This window comes from Penicillium psychrosexuale, assembly GCF_028828465.1.
Source record: "Penicillium psychrosexuale strain IBT 29551 chromosome Unknown utg000005l, whole genome shotgun sequence".
Classification (NCBI taxonomy): domain Eukaryota; kingdom Fungi; phylum Ascomycota; class Eurotiomycetes; order Eurotiales; family Aspergillaceae; genus Penicillium; species Penicillium psychrosexuale.
In genome coordinates this window covers 1,999,097-2,018,145 of record NW_026643190.1, presented here as the reverse complement: position 1 = coordinate 2,018,145, position 19,049 = coordinate 1,999,097, and the positions used below count along the sequence as shown (strand labels likewise).

The following is a 19,049-nucleotide window of genomic DNA, read 5'->3' as shown; positions in this document are numbered from 1 at the left end:
GCCACCCTCGCTTACACAAATGGGAACGACCTAAATTTTAATATATTCGAAGGAAAGAGGTTAAAAAATACCCCCGCCTCTAACCATTCATTCCAGGATTCCACAAACTACCTGACACTTCCAAACTCATGGATACGGAGGACACGTCCACCGTCAAAGGGGCCACCACGGAGCACCCACAGCCCTTAGACACAGAGGAAACAGGTATTCCAGATGGCGAGATTCAGCAAGATGGTGTTCAGATTGCCGACGCAGTCACAACTACGTGGTCTCGCAAGCATCTGATTATTGCTTATACTAGGTGAGCAACTTTGCTTGCTGTAAGGTGTTCCCAAATGTCAGATTTAATGTGAATATAGTATGTGGCTGGTGTATTTCGTCAACAATCTCAACAGCAGTCTCACTGCAAACCTCTCCGCTTACATCACGAGTGACTTTTCGGAACACTCGCTGCTGACCGTGATTGCGGTGGTGACCAGCGTGATGGGTGCTGCATGTTTGATGCCCATCGCCAAAGTCCTGAACCTTTTTGATCGAACTGTTGGATTCGTGATCATGATCTTGATTGCAATTATGGGGTTGATCATGATGGCTGGTTGTAACAATATTGCGACCTACTGTGCTGCACAGGTGGGTTTACATCATCTATACCCTTTACAGCGCTATGTCAAGATCACTAATGAAATAGGCATTTTATACTGTCGGATTCACCGGTGCTATTTTCTGCATTGACGTGATAACCTCAGACACCTCATCCCTTCGTGATCGAGGTCTTGCCTATGCTTTCACCTCCTCTCCTAGCATGATCACAGCCTTTGCTGGCTCTCCCTTATCAAACCAATTCCACGAAACCAATTGGCGATGGGCGTATGGCACGATTTGCATCATTCTCCCTATCGCTGCGTTTCCCCTGATTTTGACCTGGGAAATGGCCAAACGAAAGGCCGACAAGAAAGGCCAATTACAATACAAGCAGAGGACAATACGAACCTGGACAGAAAGCATTTGGTATTACACTATGGAATTTGATGGTTAGTTACGCTCTCAAATCGACTCCTTGCATCTTTACTCACCCTGTTTCGACACAGTCGTTGGGATCTTCCTAATGATAGGCGGCACGATTCTTTTCCTGACATCTTTCAATATCGCCGGCAACACCGAAGGCCAATGGCAATCGCCCAAGATCATTGCTATGATGGTAGTGGGATTCTGTGTTCTCGTGGCATTCGTCGGTTACGAGCGATGGCTGGCTCCGAAGCCCTTCATCCCATTCTATCTACTCACCGATCGCACTGTCATTGGCGCATGTCTACTCGATATCACCTACCAGGTCTCCTATTATTGCTGGGCCAGCTATTTTACCTCCTACCTACAAGTCGTCTACAACACAAGCCTGATGCAAGCCGGTTACATCAGCGCCATTTTCGATTTCATGGACCCGATTTGGCTGATTGGCTGTGGCTTTCTCATCCGACACACCGGTCGCTTCAAGTGGCTGCTCTGCTGCGCCTTGCCTCTTTATCTCCTAGCAAGCGGTCTGATGATCTACTTCCGCCAGCCGGGTCACAATATAGGATATATGTGCATGTGCCAAATCTTCCTCGCTGTGGGTGGCGGAACATTTATTCTGATCGAGCAGGTTTCTGTTCTTGCTGCGGCCTCGCATGAAGACTATGCCGCCATGTTGGCGCTTCTCAGCACGTTTGGGAATATCGGTGGCGCGGTGGGCAGTAGTGTTTCCGGCGCCATCTGGACGAATACACTCCCCGGCAAGCTACGCCAGAATCTGCCTGCCGAGTTGAAGGACCAGTGGGAGGATATATACGAGTCGTTGGACGTACAGCTCAGTTATGCGGTTGGTTCGCCTGCTCGTATTGCTATCCAGAATGCGTATGCATTCAGCCAGCGAAACATGATGATTGCCGGTACTGCGGTGATGGGACTTTCAATTATCTGGGTGCTTATGATGAGGAACATTAAAGTACAGTCTAACAAGGATCTTTCCAAGGTCCTTTTCTAGATAGAGGGCCGAATACGGGGCTCGGAAGAAGATACATAGACTGGTTGAGAACAGACTTTCTTTCTCAAACCGATCCAATCCATCATGGATCGAACCCGGTTCAGGGTAGCTGGAATTAATTGGTTACGGTATTCTACACATATTGCAACTTTAAGATGCCTTTCACACATTTTCAACCAGCGGATCATTATGATATGAAAATTTCTCACTTCTAGTCCTGGGAGACCATCAAGATGCCGACAAACGCACCATGAACTTAACACTCGTACATCGGCACTCAAAATCAGCTTGAATTACCGAGCTTGCACATTAAACAGTGACTAACGTGGGTTTCTACAGACTAGTCGATTTGAATTGCTGTAGGCTCCATAAATCAAGATTCCCATCAACACTTCTTCATAGCTATGAGGATCTAAAGACTAGTATCGACTCTACTCGGCCCTCAATTTTCGAGAAATACTCCATGACTCCGTACAAACCCTCATTACTCACCTCCACTTTCACCTGAACTTCCTGGGTACGTAGATGTCCTTGCTTTTTGTTCTTCGTGTTGTTGTCAAATTTGGTATGTGGGAAACTTTGGATAGAAAACATGAGCTCGAGAGATGTTTGTCTGCCAAGGGGGTAGATACATCGGAAACCAGTATTGTCAATATTCTGCTATGTCATTTTTGATATAAGCTTCACTCTCACATAAATTCATCCGTTATCTTGATCTCTTTCAGCTTGCGAGGCCTTTTAGGCAACCTCCCTATATGCCCATCATGTTCCTTGTTGTAGCCAGCCTGGTATTTCCGAACACACAAGTACTCTAGCCCAGGTGGTAAGCAGTTTACCAATCTAAACCTTTTCCTCTCCTTGTAAGGCCCACTGCGAACACCAGCGGCGAAGTATAACAGAAAGTCTATATCCAAGCTCACCCGTTTTAGGGCCACAAATTCTTTCAGTGACCCAGCTTGTGTCCATATCAATTGATAGAATTCACGTTCTGCGTCCCTGATTCCGCGTTCAAATGGACCCCCGTGTCGATTGAAATGATCGTCTCCCGCTTCTCCCCCTCCGATGTCTTCCTCGTCGAATGGATCAATCTCATATGTCAAGCTAACATCAAGGATCTCCAGTGTCTTCTTGTGTGCACAAAGCGCTTTTATAAATGCTTTGGGGCTGACGATAGAGACGCTGCCACACATTCTCGCCGTGAAATTCGTAAGTACCTTGCAAGACCATATCAGATTCGCAAAGTAGAGAGAGCTAGCTGCCGTATAAGAGAGGGAGATCTTGCTGATATTAGAACTTTTTTCTTTGAATTCAAGTTTTCCATCATCACCCTCCTTGTCTCCATGACTGCGGACGGACTCAATTGACGGGAGAGTGTCAAATAGCCTCAAGCAGCGTTCAAAGTCCAATGAGAAATGAAAACCAGCATAATGTGGAACAGTTGTCTCGGAGAGGTGGAGACTACGAAGATTGCGAAGATATGACTTGTTTTCGGGACTGGCATTAGCTTGGCGAAGGAGCTTGACAAGCGGGAAGTCCATTATATTGTCGTAGCTCCGGCCACGGGGTTGGTCCACTTTCATCGTCACAATATTCGGCGATACCACAATCAGAATGGTGACCAAGGCTTGGATGATGAATGCATCACTGCCGACATTGCGTCTGTCCACCTGATTAGATGGTCACTCGGAGACGAGGATCGAATGAGATTCTCACCCATGAACTTTTGCTCTTTTTGTCATAAGCATATTGACCACTCGATCCTCTTGTAGGCTTGTAAATCCGCCAGTTCTGAGCGCTTTCCGCACGAGACCTATCTCCTCGCTGCTCAAATCCCGTTGGAATTTGACTTCCTTGTTGTCCGTATTGGCTGAGGTATATCTGTTGCTTAACGGTCTGGTGGAATCGGCTTTGCGCACGTAATGACCCAAAATAGGTCGTTTCAAGATATCCATAATCATGGCTAATGGCTTGTCGGTATTTTCTGAGCAGATTTGAATTCGGTAATACTTCCCGCGCGCTACCATATCGCACAGAGAGTGAAGAGTTCGACATTGTCTTGATAGAGCAGCCACGTCATAGATTGAAAGAAGGTATGAGATAATCCGATAGAGAACCTCGAGGGGTAGACTGAGAAATGACATGGCTTCTGCACTGTCAATGTGGAAAGGGGGAAGGGGGAAGGGGGTTATTTGAACTACATTTGCACGGCTTTGTCTGTCCTGGGAAGGAGGCTATTACCTGGGATTTGTCTTGGCGTTTTTAGAATTTCAGTTGACAACAAAGAAGACAAAGAGAATGACGAAAAACAAATTTGTCATGTCGTGATGGCCCAAAATCTGTCGTTGGCCCCGCTGGATCTCTCCGCGGAATGACTTTCCTATCCTGGTGCGCGGGGATGTATATTAAACTCCGGCCTGTCCAACTTGAACCATTTCTAACAACTTCAGTTTCAAAATGACTCAAATCTTCCTGTGAGTGGCTTTATTTCTGATAGAGCATGATCCATGCTTTGCTAACTCAAATTCTAGTACCGGTGCAACGGGCTACATTGGGGGCGCAGTCCTCCACGCTTTACAGCATATGCATCTAGATTACGAGGTTGCCGCCTTGATCAGAGATGAGGAAAAGGCCAGCAAAGTTTTGGCTGCATTTCCCAAGGTCCGTGTAGTCCTTGCGGATTTGGACAATGTGGAAATCATTGAGAAAGAATCACGCAAAGCCGATATTGTCATCCGTGGGTCAATTGACATCTGGTAGCCTAATGTATCACTAACCTTCTCCATTTAGACGCTGCTAGTAACAAGCATCTCGAAAGCGTGAAAGCGATCGCAAATGGCCTGGCCGGACGTCAGAATGGTATGTCGTCTACTGCTTCGATATCTTCTTTCGGGTTTGATCGTTAATTGAAGTAAAATGCAGCCTATTACATTCAAGTTACCGGGGCTAGCGTTCTGTCAGGTCCTGAAGTTGATAACAACTCATATGGTGAGCCCTCGGATCAAATCGTTGATGATTTGGATAACGCTGCCGATCTCCGAGACATAATTCGGGCGTACAAACATCGTCGGGTGGTGGATAACTACATTCTCGACTTGGGATCAGGTGGTCCCAAAACCGCCATTCTTTTCCCTCCTATCATATTTGGCACTGGTAACGGTCCCGTGAATCAACGCAGCATCCAGGTTCCCTCATTGGCCCGGGCCGCTCTGCTGCAACATGTTGGTCTATACCTTGGCAGGGGACTAAGTCGATGGGGCATTGTTCACATCGCTGATCTGGCGGATCTCTTTGTCAAATTGGTGGAGCATGCTGTCAACGCCACCCCCAGTCCTATCTGGAATGAGAACGGCCTTTTCTTTGTGGAAAATGGTTTCGAGGTTAGTTCATGGCCTAATATGTCCCAACTTCTCCGCGCTGACCTTCTTTTTTCCTTTCAGAGCTTCAAAGATGTCGCTTTGGTGATCGCCAAAGAGGCGCATAGCCTCGGTTACATTGATTCGCCTGATTCAGTGCAATCCATGAATCTCGATGAGGCCAACGTAGTTATACCTAATGGAGCTGTGTTCCTGGGTACTAATGGTCAAGGCCGAGCTTCACGGGCAAGAAAGCTGTTAGGATGGCAACCAGATGGCGAGAGCTTCCATAGCGCCACGCGGGAGACAATCATTGCTGAAGCAGCACAGCTGCGATGATTTCTCAAGCATTGATTGCAAGTTCAATCCATATTATTCAGCCAAACTGCTATCATTTATTTCACATTCTTTACGTAGGACCAATGTAATATTAGGGTTTCTATACCCACGGGGCTACATTTCTGAGATAAGAAATAAGAACATTCTATAACCTTGGCGAAAATAAATGATGGCATATACAATCTGTCTCAGAATGTCCACTCGACTACTCCGTACTGATCTTTGAATTCTCATAGATAATTAACAAAAAAATGGTCTTGGAACTAAAAAGGGACTGGATCAATTGAAAACCACTAGCCACCACCAGGCTGAAATCAACCCAGATAAACCTCCTTCTTCAAATTGCATATAAGCTTCAACAGCAAATTTATATCCAAATAAGTTGCTAATCATCAACGGCCTGAACGAAAAGTCAGTGTACCGCCCCGCCGCCTTGTCTGACCGCCTCGAAATTTGCCGGACTTTACTTTTTTTCCTTTACGATTTTTATCACCGCCAAACAGCCCTCTTTCTCATCACAATATATTGCTTTCTTTGACTCTTCTCCACCTCGTCGTCCTCAATCATCATGGCGACTCTGGCGGAGAAGCTTGAGAAGATTAAGTCTCCTAAGCTGCAGAACCAGCATCACGTAAGTTTCCCTGTTGCACACCACCCAATGAATTGGCACTAACATTCATGAACAGACCGCTGTGGTGCTCTCTGCAGTTGAGGATACTCTCCGTGATCAAAAAGCAGACTTCTCACCCACCGCATATTTTGCTGCCCTTCTTGCACTGCTCTCGCAGTCACTGTCCGCATCCCAGGGTATTGTCAACAAGGACCTAGCGACATCCGTTGTCTACCTTCTCGACATCACAACCGTTTACGTCCCCGCCCCGATCCTTTGCTCCAAATTTTCCCAGATCCTCGAAGGCCTTGCACCCGCGCTTTCTCTCCCCGAGGTCGAAGCCCCGCTCCTGCGTCCTTCAATTGGCTGTCTTGAGTCTCTGCTCATTGCCCAGGATTCTGCATCATGGAATCTCCCGCACACACAGGTCGGCCCGCGACGCGCAATGGCAGGTCTGCTGAGTCTCTCGGTTGACCACCGCCCCAAGGTACGGAAGCGTGCCCAGGAGGCTCTTGTCAAGGTTCTCAAGGCGCCCCCGCCGAGCCCGTCTCTGGACCACCCGGGTGCGGATATGTGCGCCCAGTCTGCGATGAAGACTCTGGGTGATAGCATCACAGCCGCCCATAAGCAAAAGAAAGGTCGTCATGATGCTCAGGCCAACAATCATGAGCCCCTTATCATTCACTCGTTGCAGCTGATCAAGACCATTGCCTCGGCGTCAGGTGGCTGGCCCAGCAAGAAGATCGAACCGCTCAGCGAACTTCTGATGAACGCGTCCCGCTCTAGCAATGAGTACATCACTATGGGTGCCTTTGAGGTATTTGAGGTCATTTTCGAAGGAATGGCAGATGAATTCTCGTCTTCAAAGCTGCCCCGTCTTTTGGATGCTATCTCCGAACTCAAGCCTGCGCAGAATGACTCCCAGCTTCTCCCCCCTTGGATTGCAGTGCTCTCGCGCGGTTACGATGTGGCCGCACAAATCACTCCTGAAGATACTTTCGAGAAGTTGCCGGATCTGTTCACTTTGATTTCTGGATTCATGGCTTCGCCTTCCAGCAACATCCGCGTTTCCGCATCAGAGTGTCTGATCTCATTCCTACACAACTGTATCCCCAACAGTGTTATTGTGGATCCATCTGTGTATGACGAGAAGACCTTGGAGAAGTTGTCTCGTGCAGCCATTGATCTTCTGTCGGTGAAGTACCAGGCTGCTTGGAAAGAGGTGTTCAATGTTTGCTCTGCCCTCTTCGATTGCTTCAAGTGGCGATCAAGCCCATATCTGGTCAAGATTGTCTCCACCATCGGTGAACTGCGCAGCAATGGCGGCTTCCACGGCAAGAAGGAAGCCGACGCCGTCATTAGCAGTGCTATCGAAGCAATGGGCCCCGAGGCAGTATTGGAGATTCTTCCCCTCAACATTATCGAGCAGAAGGCTGGTCAGCCCGGTCGTGTCTGGATGCTGCCCATTATGCGCGACAGCGTGACCAACACGAACCTCCGCCACTTCCGTACCGAGCTCGTTCCCCTGAGTGAGGCACTATACCAGAAGGTAGTGGACTTCGGTGCCGCTGAGAAATCTGTGGAAGTGAAGATCTTCGAAACCCTCGTCCAACAGACCTGGGGTACCCTTCCCGGCTACTGCGAGCTGCCCCTTGATCTTGAGGAGGCGTTTGACCAGACATTCGCGGAGCTGCTGTCCAACGTTCTGTACAAGCAGACCGAATTGCGTCTCGATGTCTGCCGGGCTTTGCAGAACCTGGTTGAGTCTAACCAGGCTATCTTGTCTGTCGAAAACGATGAGGACGATCTGATCTTGCAACGACGTATCACCAAGGCTGCTGCGAAGAAGAACCTCATTCATCTCGGCGGTCTTGCGAGCAATCTGCTGGCTGTATTGTTCAACGTCTACAGCCAGACCCTTCCTCACTACCGCGGCTACATTCTGCAGTGTATCAATGCCTACTTGAGCATCACCCCTGAAAATGTAAGTTGCCTTCAGTCGCAAATTAACACGACTAACACCCTTCATAGGAGCTAAACGACACTTTCACCCGTGTTACTTCAATGCTTGAATCTTCTTTGATCACCGAGCAAGAGACAGCAACCAAGCAGAGTGCTTCGGCTCAGAACTCGTCCGACAAGATGCCACCGACCTCCCACACTCTGATTGACCTCGTTATCGCAATGTCAATCTACCTCCCTCGCTCCAGCTTCAGTGGCTTGTTTGCCATGGCGGCGGCTATCCTCAACAGCACATCCCCCAACCCGGATCAGCAACTCATTAAGAAGGCCTACAAGTTGATTCCCCGACTTGCAACGACCGAGACTGGTCGCGCCGCCCTCCAGGAGCGTAGTGGGGAGTTGCAGGCTCTCATGCTTGCCACCACCGATACCACCCCTGCATCTGGCCGTCGCGACCGTATGCTCGCTATCACCGAGATAATCAATCACCTCCCCACCTCGGACCTGCACTTCATCCCGGCCATCCTGTCCGAGGTGGTTCTGGGCTGCAAGGAAAGCAACGAGAAGGCACGCACAGCGGCCTTTGACCTGCTGATTCTCTTGGCCAAGCGCACAACCGATTCAGAGCGTAACCCTCCCGGCACTCTCATCCGCAGATCTCTTGTGCCAGGTGTGGCGGACGATTCCCCGGATGCGCCTGCTACCCTGGAGGAGTTCTTCACAATGGTCTCCGCCGGTCTGGCTGGCTCGGCTCCTCACATGGTCGGCGCCACCGTCACTGCGCTTTCGCGTCTGTTCTTCGACTTCCAGACACAACTCCAGCCGGAGATGCTCAAGGAACTCGTTGAGACCGTTGAGCTCTTCCTTACCTCCAACAACCGTGAGATCGTCCGCTCCGTCCTTGGCTTCGTCAAGGTTGCCGTCGTCGTTCTCCCCGACGAAACTCTACGCCCCCGTCTCAACACCATGGTCCCCAGCCTCATGGCCTGGAACAAGGAGCACAAGGGCCGTCTCCGTAGTAAGGTGAAGGGCATCATCGACCGCCTTGTGCGCCGATTCGGTGCACCCCTTTTGGAGGCTATTGTCGGCGAGGAGGACCGCAAGCTTATAGTCAACATCCGCAAAGCCCGTGAGCGCAGCAAGCGCAAGAAGAGAGAGGGTGCCGAAGGTGAAGACGAAGACGAAGAGGAGAAGGCCTCCAAGCCGCAAGCCGGCAACGCCTTCGACAAGGCCGTCTACGGCTCTGACTCGGACTCCTCCGACAACTCGGACGACGGCGACAGCGACGTCGACGTCGACAACGTTGCCCAAATCAAGGGCCGCAACTCCAAGAAAAAAGCAGGCCAGAGCACCCAGTACATCCGCGAGATGTCCCCCGAAGACAATCCTCTCGATCTGCTCGGCTCCAACGCCCTGGCCAGCATCTCCACCACCAAGCCCAGCCAGCGCTTCCTCAACACAGGCCCGGGCTCGAAGAAGAAGCAGCGCAATGCCAAGGTCGACGCCGACGGCCGTCTTGTCCTCGGCGATGACGGCGATATCGTCGACGACGTCGAGATGTCCGGTGCTGGCGATGGTGGCGTGAACGCCTACCTCGCTGCTGTGAGCGGACCCGATGCTGTCCGCCGTGGCCAGAGAGGCAAGGTGAAGATGGGCCAGTCGTCGAAGAAGAACGCAGGCGATAGCATGGATGTCGACGAGGACGACCTGAAGCAGGACCTGCGCGCTTCCGGAACCGGTCAGAGCTCCGGCCGTCGTGGTCTTGGTGCGCCCAAGACTTCCGGTGCGTCTGGCGGCGGTCGCGTTGAGAAGCGTCGTAATCCAGGCAATGCTCCTCGCGGTGGTAACCGCTCGGGATGGGGCAAGAAGAGATAAACTATTTACTCTACGGTGAATCGTATATTTTTCTTGCCGGTACTGTAAGTGGAGAAGAGGGTGGCATATAGCAGATCCCGGAGTTATCGTTCTGAGTTTCCCTGTTTTTGATTTTTGATTCTTTTGTTTCTGCCATCTGGTCTTCGGTCCCTGTCGTGCTTGGTTAGTGTTGACGTTCTCATAATACCCTCCGCTGTGGTGATTCCGTTGACTCTGGGCTTTTTCTGTTTCGATGCAGAGTTATTGACTCCGTGTTTTTCATGATATGATTACGATTCTGTTCAAAAGTTTCTATTAGGTCAATGGACATAGATATTGTTTTATTTTGTGCATGGACGTCTATGTAGGATCGATGGGTAGCTCTACATTCGACACCGATATCACATGACACTGATGAAATGCTACTAAATCTACAACTACTGCTAAATACCAGAACCCAATGCAGTGATTTTATCATATCCTCATTTGCAAAGCAGTTTCTCATGCAAAAAAAAGTGTATCGAACATATCAATCAGAATTTCATGAACGCGAGCCAGCCAACCAGGCAGCTCAGCAGCATTTCCCACAGCATCCATCGCTCGCTCCGAGAAGTGGAAGTAGACGTAAATGTAGAGCGCGACGCAAAAGGGACAGACAACAAGAAGCTGCAAGCTTAGACCAGACGACATCACATCCATCCAAGCGCATAGCGTCGACAGCTTCCTTTCCTCGCAGTATACAGCAGACAGGACAGTACAGTACAGTAGTATCAGCCCACTGCGAGCATCCGAATCCAGCCAAAACTCCTGCCGATGCAATTTGCAATTCCAAACGACGACCATCCGTATCCGCACGGCGCGAAATCAAATCGACACCGTCGCTCATCGGAGGTCATCGAGCAGTTTGTGTCCTGGCGCCCCTTTGTTCTTTTTCCTTTTCCTTTTCAACACTCGGTCTTTCAAAGGTATCGACCCGGGAAGGAGAGCAAGCGATAAGTCGACAGACCAGACCAGACCAAACACACAACAAGCACGTGGTAACAATGCGATAATTAGAACAGAATCTCCCCGCTGTGCTCGGGCTCGAAACCGAGCGCTTGGAGTTCGTCGTAGCGCTTCTTGTCGCCTGTTTTCCTCTTTGCGTCCTCTTTCTTCTTCAGCTCGAAGACTTCTTCGAATGGGGCTCTGGTCAGTGTGGGCGGGATATCGTCTTCGCGGTCAAGGTCCTGTATGGAATTGAGAATGCGTTAGCGGGGTTCCTACCGGTATACCTTAACTTGCAGCAGGAATTGAGGAGATCATACCACTTCGCCTAGCAGGAGCACGTTCTCTCCACGAACAATGAATATGCCACGTGAGACATCGGCGTACAGCTGTCCGGCGTAGACGCGCTCTATAGTATCCTGGAAAACAAGGTTCGCTAGAAGATAGCATGTCAGATAAAAGAGCGAGACAGATTGGGGTTGAGCGTAGTGCGACTGGCATACCGAACTGGTCCCAGCTTCTGAGAACGCCGATGAGTTTGCGACCGTCGCGAAGGATGAGTACAAGTTTCTCTGCGATTGTGTCAGCCTTCTTTATCTCCCTTGTTCTTCAGCTCTAGGTCGCTTGAGCGCAGCTGCACATACTATCTGTTAGATCGAGCAGCTGTGCGGCGGTCGTGAACATCTGCGGGGGTAATTGCGGCGGGCCGCCTGTTGGCTGGGGGCCTGCTGGGCCGAGGGCATTCTGAGTGAATTGTTGGTTTTGCTGCGGGGTGCGAGAGGCCGGGGCAGGGCTTTCGTTTAGAGATAGGCGCTCCATGGCGTTCCGCTCCATGGCGTTGTCTGTGTTGGATTGGCGGAGGGAAAATCGGAAAGCGGTGTGGAGGGGTAGGGAGGGAGGCGGGAGGACGCTGATACAGAGAGATTCAGGAATTGGAGGTGGAGCTTCTCATTCTGTTTCTGATCATTCGCGATGGAGGGATCGAGGTCGCAAAGGCCGTCATCACGGGCGGTGAGTTTGTCTTGTTTGCTCGGGGCTGATCTATACATTTTGGTTTTTGATATTCTTCTGAGACATAACATACTCTATGGAAGAAAAAAATACACTTGCCAGTTCTAAGTCTGAGGAAAAGTACACGCTATACAACAGCGAAAGGGGGAATATCCAAAAAAAAAATCAAAAATCAAAAACCAAAACGTGTCTATATCTACAACACCCCGACACCCCTCTGCTGCCCCCTCATCCTCTCTTCCCGTCGCTTACTATACGGCGCACAGTACGGCTCATCCGCAGAGCCAATACTAGCCCTAACCCCATCCTGCGAGCGATGATAGGCAGGACTAGACGGCGCAGGCGGCAACTGCATAGCCTTAAACTGCGCATCTGTGATAACGCGCATGCCATACAGATACCGCATAAGCTCGAAATCCGGCCGACTGCCCGCAAGCGTCTGGCCAAGACAGTAATGGTCAGCAGCGACGTGATCGAGCATTCGATCCCACGCCGAGGGAAAGTCTCCAGACAGAGGCCGAACAGCGTCATCGCTAGAGCGGATCGACTCGCTGTCCTCGAGAACGGGGTCTGAAATCCCGTCCACAAACTTGGTATTCGGACACAGCGGACACCGCGCTGACGGCGGCGTCGGGTACGAGCGAAAGTGGCTGACGACGTGGGCGCGCCACTCCGCGCTGTCGGCGAAGGACTTGTGGCAGTCCAGCATGTGGAAGAGGCACGCGTATGTGCGCTGCTCGGTGTTCGTGCTCGTGCTGGCTGTTAGAGGGGGGAATCTTGACGGCGAGAGAGCGGGGTCGGTGGTTAACGGTGTCGGGTCACCGAGAACGTAGATCCCGAGCCCATCTGTGCTGGTATCTCCCTGTGCGGAGTCAACCCCGGTCCCGGGCCTAGTGTCAACTGATGATATTGACGGGGACGGGGATGCGCTCGACAAGTCCGGCACGGCGGGTGAAGAGGACATGGCGGTGACGACGACGCCCGGTTGCTTTCGCTTTGGTTGTCTTTGCGACAGGGCGGGGGTCCTACTGGAAGCGGTGCTGCTGGCGGTCGAACTCACGCTGATACTGACGCTGCGGGTAGAAGACGATCGGCGAAGGTCGCGATCTCTATGGCGGTCTCTATTGCGTGAATAGAGGAGCTGGTCGAGGTCGCCTCGACGAGGGTCCCGATGGTCCTGGGGGCTTGTGGGCTTGCGCTCCGACATGCTCGATGCAAAAGACGGGGAGGTCTAGTACACGGGGTGGATACGGCTGGTTCGTGTCAGAGTCAGGTTACCCGGGGTTACATAGCAATAGGAGTAGCCCTCGACGGGTAGAGGTATGTATAGGATTAGGGAGGAGAGGAGAGGAGTAAGTAATACGGATGAGGGGAACGGGATAGAACGGGAGATACATACACCCCAAGGATCCGATATAAGATCAGCAGAATACCTTCAGATCTGCACTTTTTCAGCATGCATGACATCCATGGGCCGTTCTGCGCGTACAATGTAGACAAGGGTATATAGAAATGGGCTGAAGTGGGGGTGCGGACTTTTGGATTTTTTTCTGAATCTTAGGGCGGGGCAATTGGGGCTAGTTGGGTTATAAGGATTTAGATGGCTTTACTATATACACTATCACCTGGATTTGTGTATATTTTCTTTACTTCTCTTTGTTGAGGATAGGTCTGGGATACAATGCATGGGCGGGTGTCTGCAGGTTGTTTTCGTTGGATAGAGGTTTACTCTTTATAGGAAGTACAAGATGTATTCGTCATTTGTGGATATAAGATTGTATAAAAGATCTTCATAGTCTGGACCTAGAGGAACATTGAATATCTAGGCTCCATGGATCTACGTCAGTATTCTTCACAAGTACGAAGAGCAGGGTTGCGAAGGAATCTAGATCGTTGGACGTGTTCTAGATAAAGCTTCAGTTGACATGTGAATGTATATTTCTGATTCTATTCTTGGAGATAATGGAATAGAGTTGCAATATTGTTTCAGATTCGATGTCAAAGACATCCGGAGTATTCAGATAATACTAGGCTGTATACATATACGGCCAAGTGGATTGCGGGGAGGTATCACATGCAAATAAGCCAAAACCTCCGATACTAAGAAATCAAGAGTAAATGTCTTGATTTGCTCACAATGTGAGGAATTAAGTAAGTGAAGAGAAGTGAAGTAAAGGAACAGGTTCAGAAGTAAATAAGACCACAGGCCTCGGGAGAGGAGAAGGACATAAAAAAGTAGGTCTTTCGACACGAATTTTGAACTCGAAGTAAAAAAAGAAAATCTCCAGAGGAGTGACCAGGCAGGGGTAAAAAAAGATCCCAATCCGTCTATTTGGTGGAAGCGCCAGAGATAAAATCAACAAACCCAATCCGACACCGTTGATGCCCGCAAGCCAGGTAAAAATGCACAAGTCTATATCGTTTCGTGGCGCGCATAACATAAGTTTTCAAGGCATAAAAGGTTGCAAAGAAGATGAGTTAGAACCGGTCTGCCAAGTCACCGCCAGCAACGGAATTGGTGGCTGACGAGTTCATGGAAGAAAATCCGGCCGCGGGGTTGAGCATGTCCTGCACCGCAACCTTGGGAATCTGGGGCACGGGCAACTTGCGCTGTGTGCCGTCGGGTTTCGACATGATATCGGAGATGGTTGGGCCCATGTGCCCCTGGTTGGGGCTGTAATAATTGGGCCCTTCTGGTTGCGGCTCCATGGGCGCGAGAGCAGGGGTGTGCTGGAGAGACAGGTGGCGAATCGAAGGCAGATGCAGCTCGCTGGCACCGAGAGGACGCAGACGGGGCGAGTGTGCAGGAGTGGCCAATGGAGTGTGATCAGGGGTAGGGGAGAGAGAATCGTGGGAGAAAGTAGGAGAAGAAGGAGCAGTGGAGTTGGGAGAGTTGGGACGAGAGCGCTTGACACGGTGACCATAGCCATCGTCGTCATCGTTGGAATGCGAACGGGTCATGTTCTGCGAAATCGCATACGCGGAGAGAGAAGGGAGGCCACGGCTAGTGCCGTGATGACGGGAGCCGAAAATCTGGTGTCCCCGCGAGCCGTGGAAGCCCATGTGGTCATCCCGCTCTACTTGCGACGCAGCTGTAGCCAGGAGATTGATATCCATTCCGGAGGAAGCACGCTCAGCGGTGCGGGAATAAGGACCCAAATTCGAGCGCATGTGGTTGGCGTAGTTGGAGAAGGAGTGGGGAGGGGAGACATCCGGGGATCCGACCTGCGATACTGGCGCGGAGCGAGTGATGGGCTTGCTAGGAGGTGGCATCATGTTGGAAGCATTCATTCCTGAGTCTTGGCCTGCGGCGGCTGCGGCCGCCGCCAGGTGCTGAGCCTTGTTACTGCGGCGCGAGTTGGGGTTGTTGTGGATGCGCGAATGGCGAGTTAGCTCATCTGATCGACTGAAGCGCTTCGTGCAGCCGGGGAACTGGCAGGCGTGTGGTTTCTCGCCGGTGTGCGTGCGGATGTGTCTCGTCTGGTGCTCCAGGCGGTGGAAGGCACGGTCGCAAAGGGGACACTTGTACGGCCGGGGCAGATCCTGGCGGATCTCCTCGGTCGCGGGGCGCGCCCCCTTCATGAGCGGCGGTAACAAGCTCACTGACGAAGCCATTGAATCTCCACTCGAGGATGTGTCGGATTCGTGGGGATTAAGTAGATTTGAAAATCCCACTGAAGAACCCGGCGGTGGCATGTGAATCCGTGCGGCGGATTGATGGGTTATTCTGACAGGAGGACCGGAGGACCGAGAACGGGTTTATCGCAGGGGTCCCGAGCTAAGGTCGATCAGATACCCGGATTGGGATGGGAAGGTCGATCGGGAATCGGAGTGCGGCGGAGAGAGTTCTGATAGCTCGGGTTGGTTATAAACCACGTAGTCGAGTAGTGAAGAAGCGGGAGCCAGAGGAAAGAAGAAGGGGGAAAAAAGGAACCTGGAGACGACGATCTGGGGAGTCACAAATAATATAGGGAATGGAGGGGGAAGGGAGAAATCGGGGGAGAAGGGGCAGTGTCGGAATCGGACTTGGAGAAAAGAAAATTCTGAAAAAACGCAAAGCAAAAAAACGAAAAAAAGAAAAGAAAAATAATAAAATACAAGTGAAAATGTAAAAATGGAGAGTGTGGGGGAGAAGAAGGGGAGACATGGGGCAAAAGAGGAAAAATACAAAAACCGGAAATTCCCAAAGGGGAAATGGGAAACTAAAAGAAATAAAAAAGAAATAAAAAAAAAGAAAAAAAGGACGGTCCTTACTGGATGTACATCAACCTATCTATGTACTATTTAGGATAGATAACTGATTTAACTAAGAACTATTCAAATATAATCATATCCCTCTAATATCTAATATTCTTATAGTATTGCTGTTGTATACTTAACTACGTAACTGCATAAAACAAAAATGTGGGGACTCGCATTTTTGCTGAAGAACCGTGTGGCGTGAGGTGCGTGTCCCTATCCGGCTATCGGGCCTCTAACAATTCTTATCAGAACATGGGGGAAGATATCAGCGCTATCTCGGGATGACGAGCAAAAGACAGTGGATGAGAATAGAAATGATGGCATGCGGAGAGCCGATAACGAGCAGAACCCGGGGTCGCCAGTACTCAATATAAAATGATATATACTCCGTACTTCCGTGCTCCATAGCAGGTACGGAGTACCTAGACATAGTCCTGCGAAACCCAGGGCCAAAGTCTGGGGGTTACGGTCATTCTAGGCCCGACCAGTCCAGGCCCATGTACAATGGATGTACAATGAAGATCCTGGGGACCATCTGATCCCGTCACGGAGTGACGATAGCGAGGATCATCGATGATGTCGACCGAAACGAAACGCCCAAGGGTTAATTCTGGTAATCATTTAGTCATGCGAACACAACCAGTCAACAGGTTATCCAGGCATCCAGCGCGAAGACGAGATACGAAAATGATTCGGGTTGTTCATTGCTCAAGACTTCATCATCCGGAGGAATCACCCCCGAACCCTATATATCGAAACCCTGAGATCAACCCTAGGGTCCTCTGCTCAGGTTCGCCGACAATTCCCCCGGATTTTGGGGTAAGATATGACGAATTTATATACGGAGTACATATAATTGTATATTTCTTTAACCGACTAATATATTGATTGTGGAACGATAGAACAAACACCGCTGATAGGCGCGGATCATCCAATTATTGATAGCCCCGATGCAGCTGCCATGCAGCCGCAAAGCCGCGTATCTCTAGATGCCAGTGTCAGCCCCTGCACAATGCGCACTCGGCTGTATTCCTTGCGCAATCAGACGGCGGTATCCCTGACTGCCAAGACGCCTAAGTATAGACACCGGGGGTTGATTTCCTGGCTGAATCTCACAGGGTAATAACCGGGGTCTGGGGTACCGGTTCAGGATAATATTAAATACACTTCTTGAATGCAGGTATTTAATATTCTCCTATCAGCGATCGGGACCTGTTCACGCTTCTCTAAGAAGGCAACTATAATACAAGATTACATACTTTCGCCCGAAGTTCCCCCGGCTTAATGGAAGAAAAAGGGCCGAGGTGCGGGATAAACGGGACGGGGCAAAGATATGCCCACTCGGCAAGGCCGTCCCGCCGAGAGAGTCCGGTTTGCGCTGGAAGGCGTTATCTTTGGGTCCGGCATAGCGTTACTCCGCGATTCTATTGTATGTGTATGTGTATATTGATTTGATATACAGATACACATATGTTGTACATATACACTAAACTTTACACTACAATACATATCAGGGGATACTCCATCTTGCAGGGTCTAGTGGCGGATCCTAACGGAAGTTTTACCCCCGGCCAAATTCACTCGATCCCCACAGTTCACGATGGCTAAATTCCTTGGCAAATTAAGACCAGCACACAAAAGCAAATCTGAAAGCAAAGCTGAAAGATAACGGAGTATCAGGGCCCAGATGCCTATGTTGTATGCCGGCCCGGCTACCGAGTTGGTACTTTTTTGATCAAGGATCTAGAAATCGCACGAATCCCCGTCAGGTTTAAGAAAATACATACAAGGTAAAATGAGCTCACAATATACCCGACGGTACGGAGCACACTGCCGCAGCCTGGAGTTCTCCATTTTTCTCCACGGGGAATATGGCGCCATTCTGGTCAAAGGCCGGACTCGGAGTGGCAATAATAGCGGTCTTCTGTTATTCTTTATCTCAAGAAGCAGGTACCGTCTCTAAGCAATTACCAGCCTTTTGCCGATTTTGCGACGTGTACGGAGTGCATTTGCTAGGATCGTGAAACTAATAAGGGTTTCGGTTTCAGGTGACGAATTCCGATCTATCAGTTGATGTACTCCTCGTGCACCTATAGAAATCGGAATATTCACAAAACAGATATCCGGATTCAAAGTTCCGACATATATTCCTGAATCCTTCCCCAGAACTCGTCTCACCTGCCCCGATTCTCACCAAGATCCGCAAACCTACGAACTCGATCCTACTACCTGTTTAGTACGTAGATAAGTGCCAGGTGGGGGACACCGAAACCGGCAGTTCCAATCGCCGACAGTCCTAAATCGCAATATCACGACAGAACCTCATCCTCCGGTCTTGAACCGGTCTGCGCCCCAGAAAATCCAACCTATTTTTTAGAATGATCGACAAAGTTTATCAAGCCGATATACCCGGTGATGAACACTCCAAAACACACAGATAAGTACATACATACATACTACATCCATAAGTCATCCTACCCCACAATCTCCAAGTGAGAGCCATGGGGAGAGACCCGAAACCGTAGAAGCGATCTGCGATGACATCTCAATCCAAATCTGCCTTGATCACCGCGATCGCCTTGAATACGATCATCCGATATCGCTGTCGTCATGCGCTCCTCCACACAAGGTCAAGGTCGATCGTCACGCCATCCGGGGAGACGGGAGACTGGCA

General features: G+C 50.2%; 7 protein-coding genes across 7 annotated transcripts; 3 read left to right on the top strand and 4 right to left on the bottom strand.

Moving 5' to 3' along the window:
* Positions 1–128: 128 nt before the first annotated feature.
* Positions 129–2,020, top strand: N7518_009684 (uncharacterized protein; the record flags this gene model as incomplete). Its single annotated transcript, XM_057190610.1, has 4 exons — positions 129–301; positions 360–630; positions 689–1,031; positions 1,089–2,020. 4 exons carry the CDS (start codon positions 129–131, stop codon positions 2,018–2,020), a joined length of 1,719 nt encoding a protein of 572 aa, XP_057038266.1.
* Positions 2,021–2,709: 689 nt separating this feature from the next.
* Positions 2,710–4,044, bottom strand: N7518_009683 (uncharacterized protein; the record flags this gene model as incomplete). The annotated part of the gene is made up of 2 exons (XM_057190609.1): positions 2,710–3,679; positions 3,734–4,044. The coding sequence occupies 2 exons, from the start codon at positions 4,042–4,044 to the stop codon at positions 2,710–2,712; spliced, it is 1,281 nt and encodes a 426-aa protein (XP_057038265.1).
* A 430-nt stretch (positions 4,045–4,474) lies between these two features.
* On the top strand, positions 4,475–5,712 carry N7518_009682 (uncharacterized protein; the record flags this gene model as incomplete). Its single annotated transcript, XM_057190608.1, has 4 exons — positions 4,475–4,491; positions 4,549–4,754; positions 4,808–4,876; positions 4,940–5,712. 4 exons carry the CDS (start codon positions 4,475–4,477, stop codon positions 5,710–5,712), a joined length of 1,065 nt encoding a protein of 354 aa, XP_057038264.1.
* A 568-nt stretch (positions 5,713–6,280) lies between these two features.
* N7518_009681 (mRNA-binding protein RRP12) lies at positions 6,281–10,159 on the top strand (the record flags this gene model as incomplete). The annotated part of the gene is made up of 3 exons (XM_057190607.1): positions 6,281–6,343; positions 6,399–8,306; positions 8,354–10,159. The coding sequence occupies 3 exons, from the start codon at positions 6,281–6,283 to the stop codon at positions 10,157–10,159; spliced, it is 3,777 nt and encodes a 1,258-aa protein (XP_057038263.1).
* Positions 10,160–11,190: 1,031 nt separating this feature from the next.
* Positions 11,191–11,956, bottom strand: N7518_009680 (U6 snRNA-associated Sm-like protein LSm1; the record flags this gene model as incomplete). The annotated part of the gene is made up of 4 exons (XM_057190606.1): positions 11,191–11,364; positions 11,443–11,558; positions 11,626–11,694; positions 11,767–11,956. 4 exons carry the CDS (start codon positions 11,954–11,956, stop codon positions 11,191–11,193), a joined length of 549 nt encoding a protein of 182 aa, XP_057038262.1.
* A 373-nt stretch (positions 11,957–12,329) lies between these two features.
* On the bottom strand, positions 12,330–13,340 carry N7518_009679 (uncharacterized protein; the record flags this gene model as incomplete). The annotated part of the gene is made up of 1 exon (XM_057190605.1): positions 12,330–13,340. The coding sequence occupies one exon, from the start codon at positions 13,338–13,340 to the stop codon at positions 12,330–12,332; it is 1,011 nt and encodes a 336-aa protein (XP_057038261.1).
* A 1,271-nt stretch (positions 13,341–14,611) lies between these two features.
* Positions 14,612–15,829, bottom strand: N7518_009678 (C2H2-type zinc finger protein; the record flags this gene model as incomplete). Its single annotated transcript, XM_057190604.1, has 1 exon — positions 14,612–15,829. The coding sequence occupies one exon, from the start codon at positions 15,827–15,829 to the stop codon at positions 14,612–14,614; it is 1,218 nt and encodes a 405-aa protein (XP_057038260.1).
* Between the last annotated feature and the right edge of the window lie 3,220 nt (positions 15,830–19,049).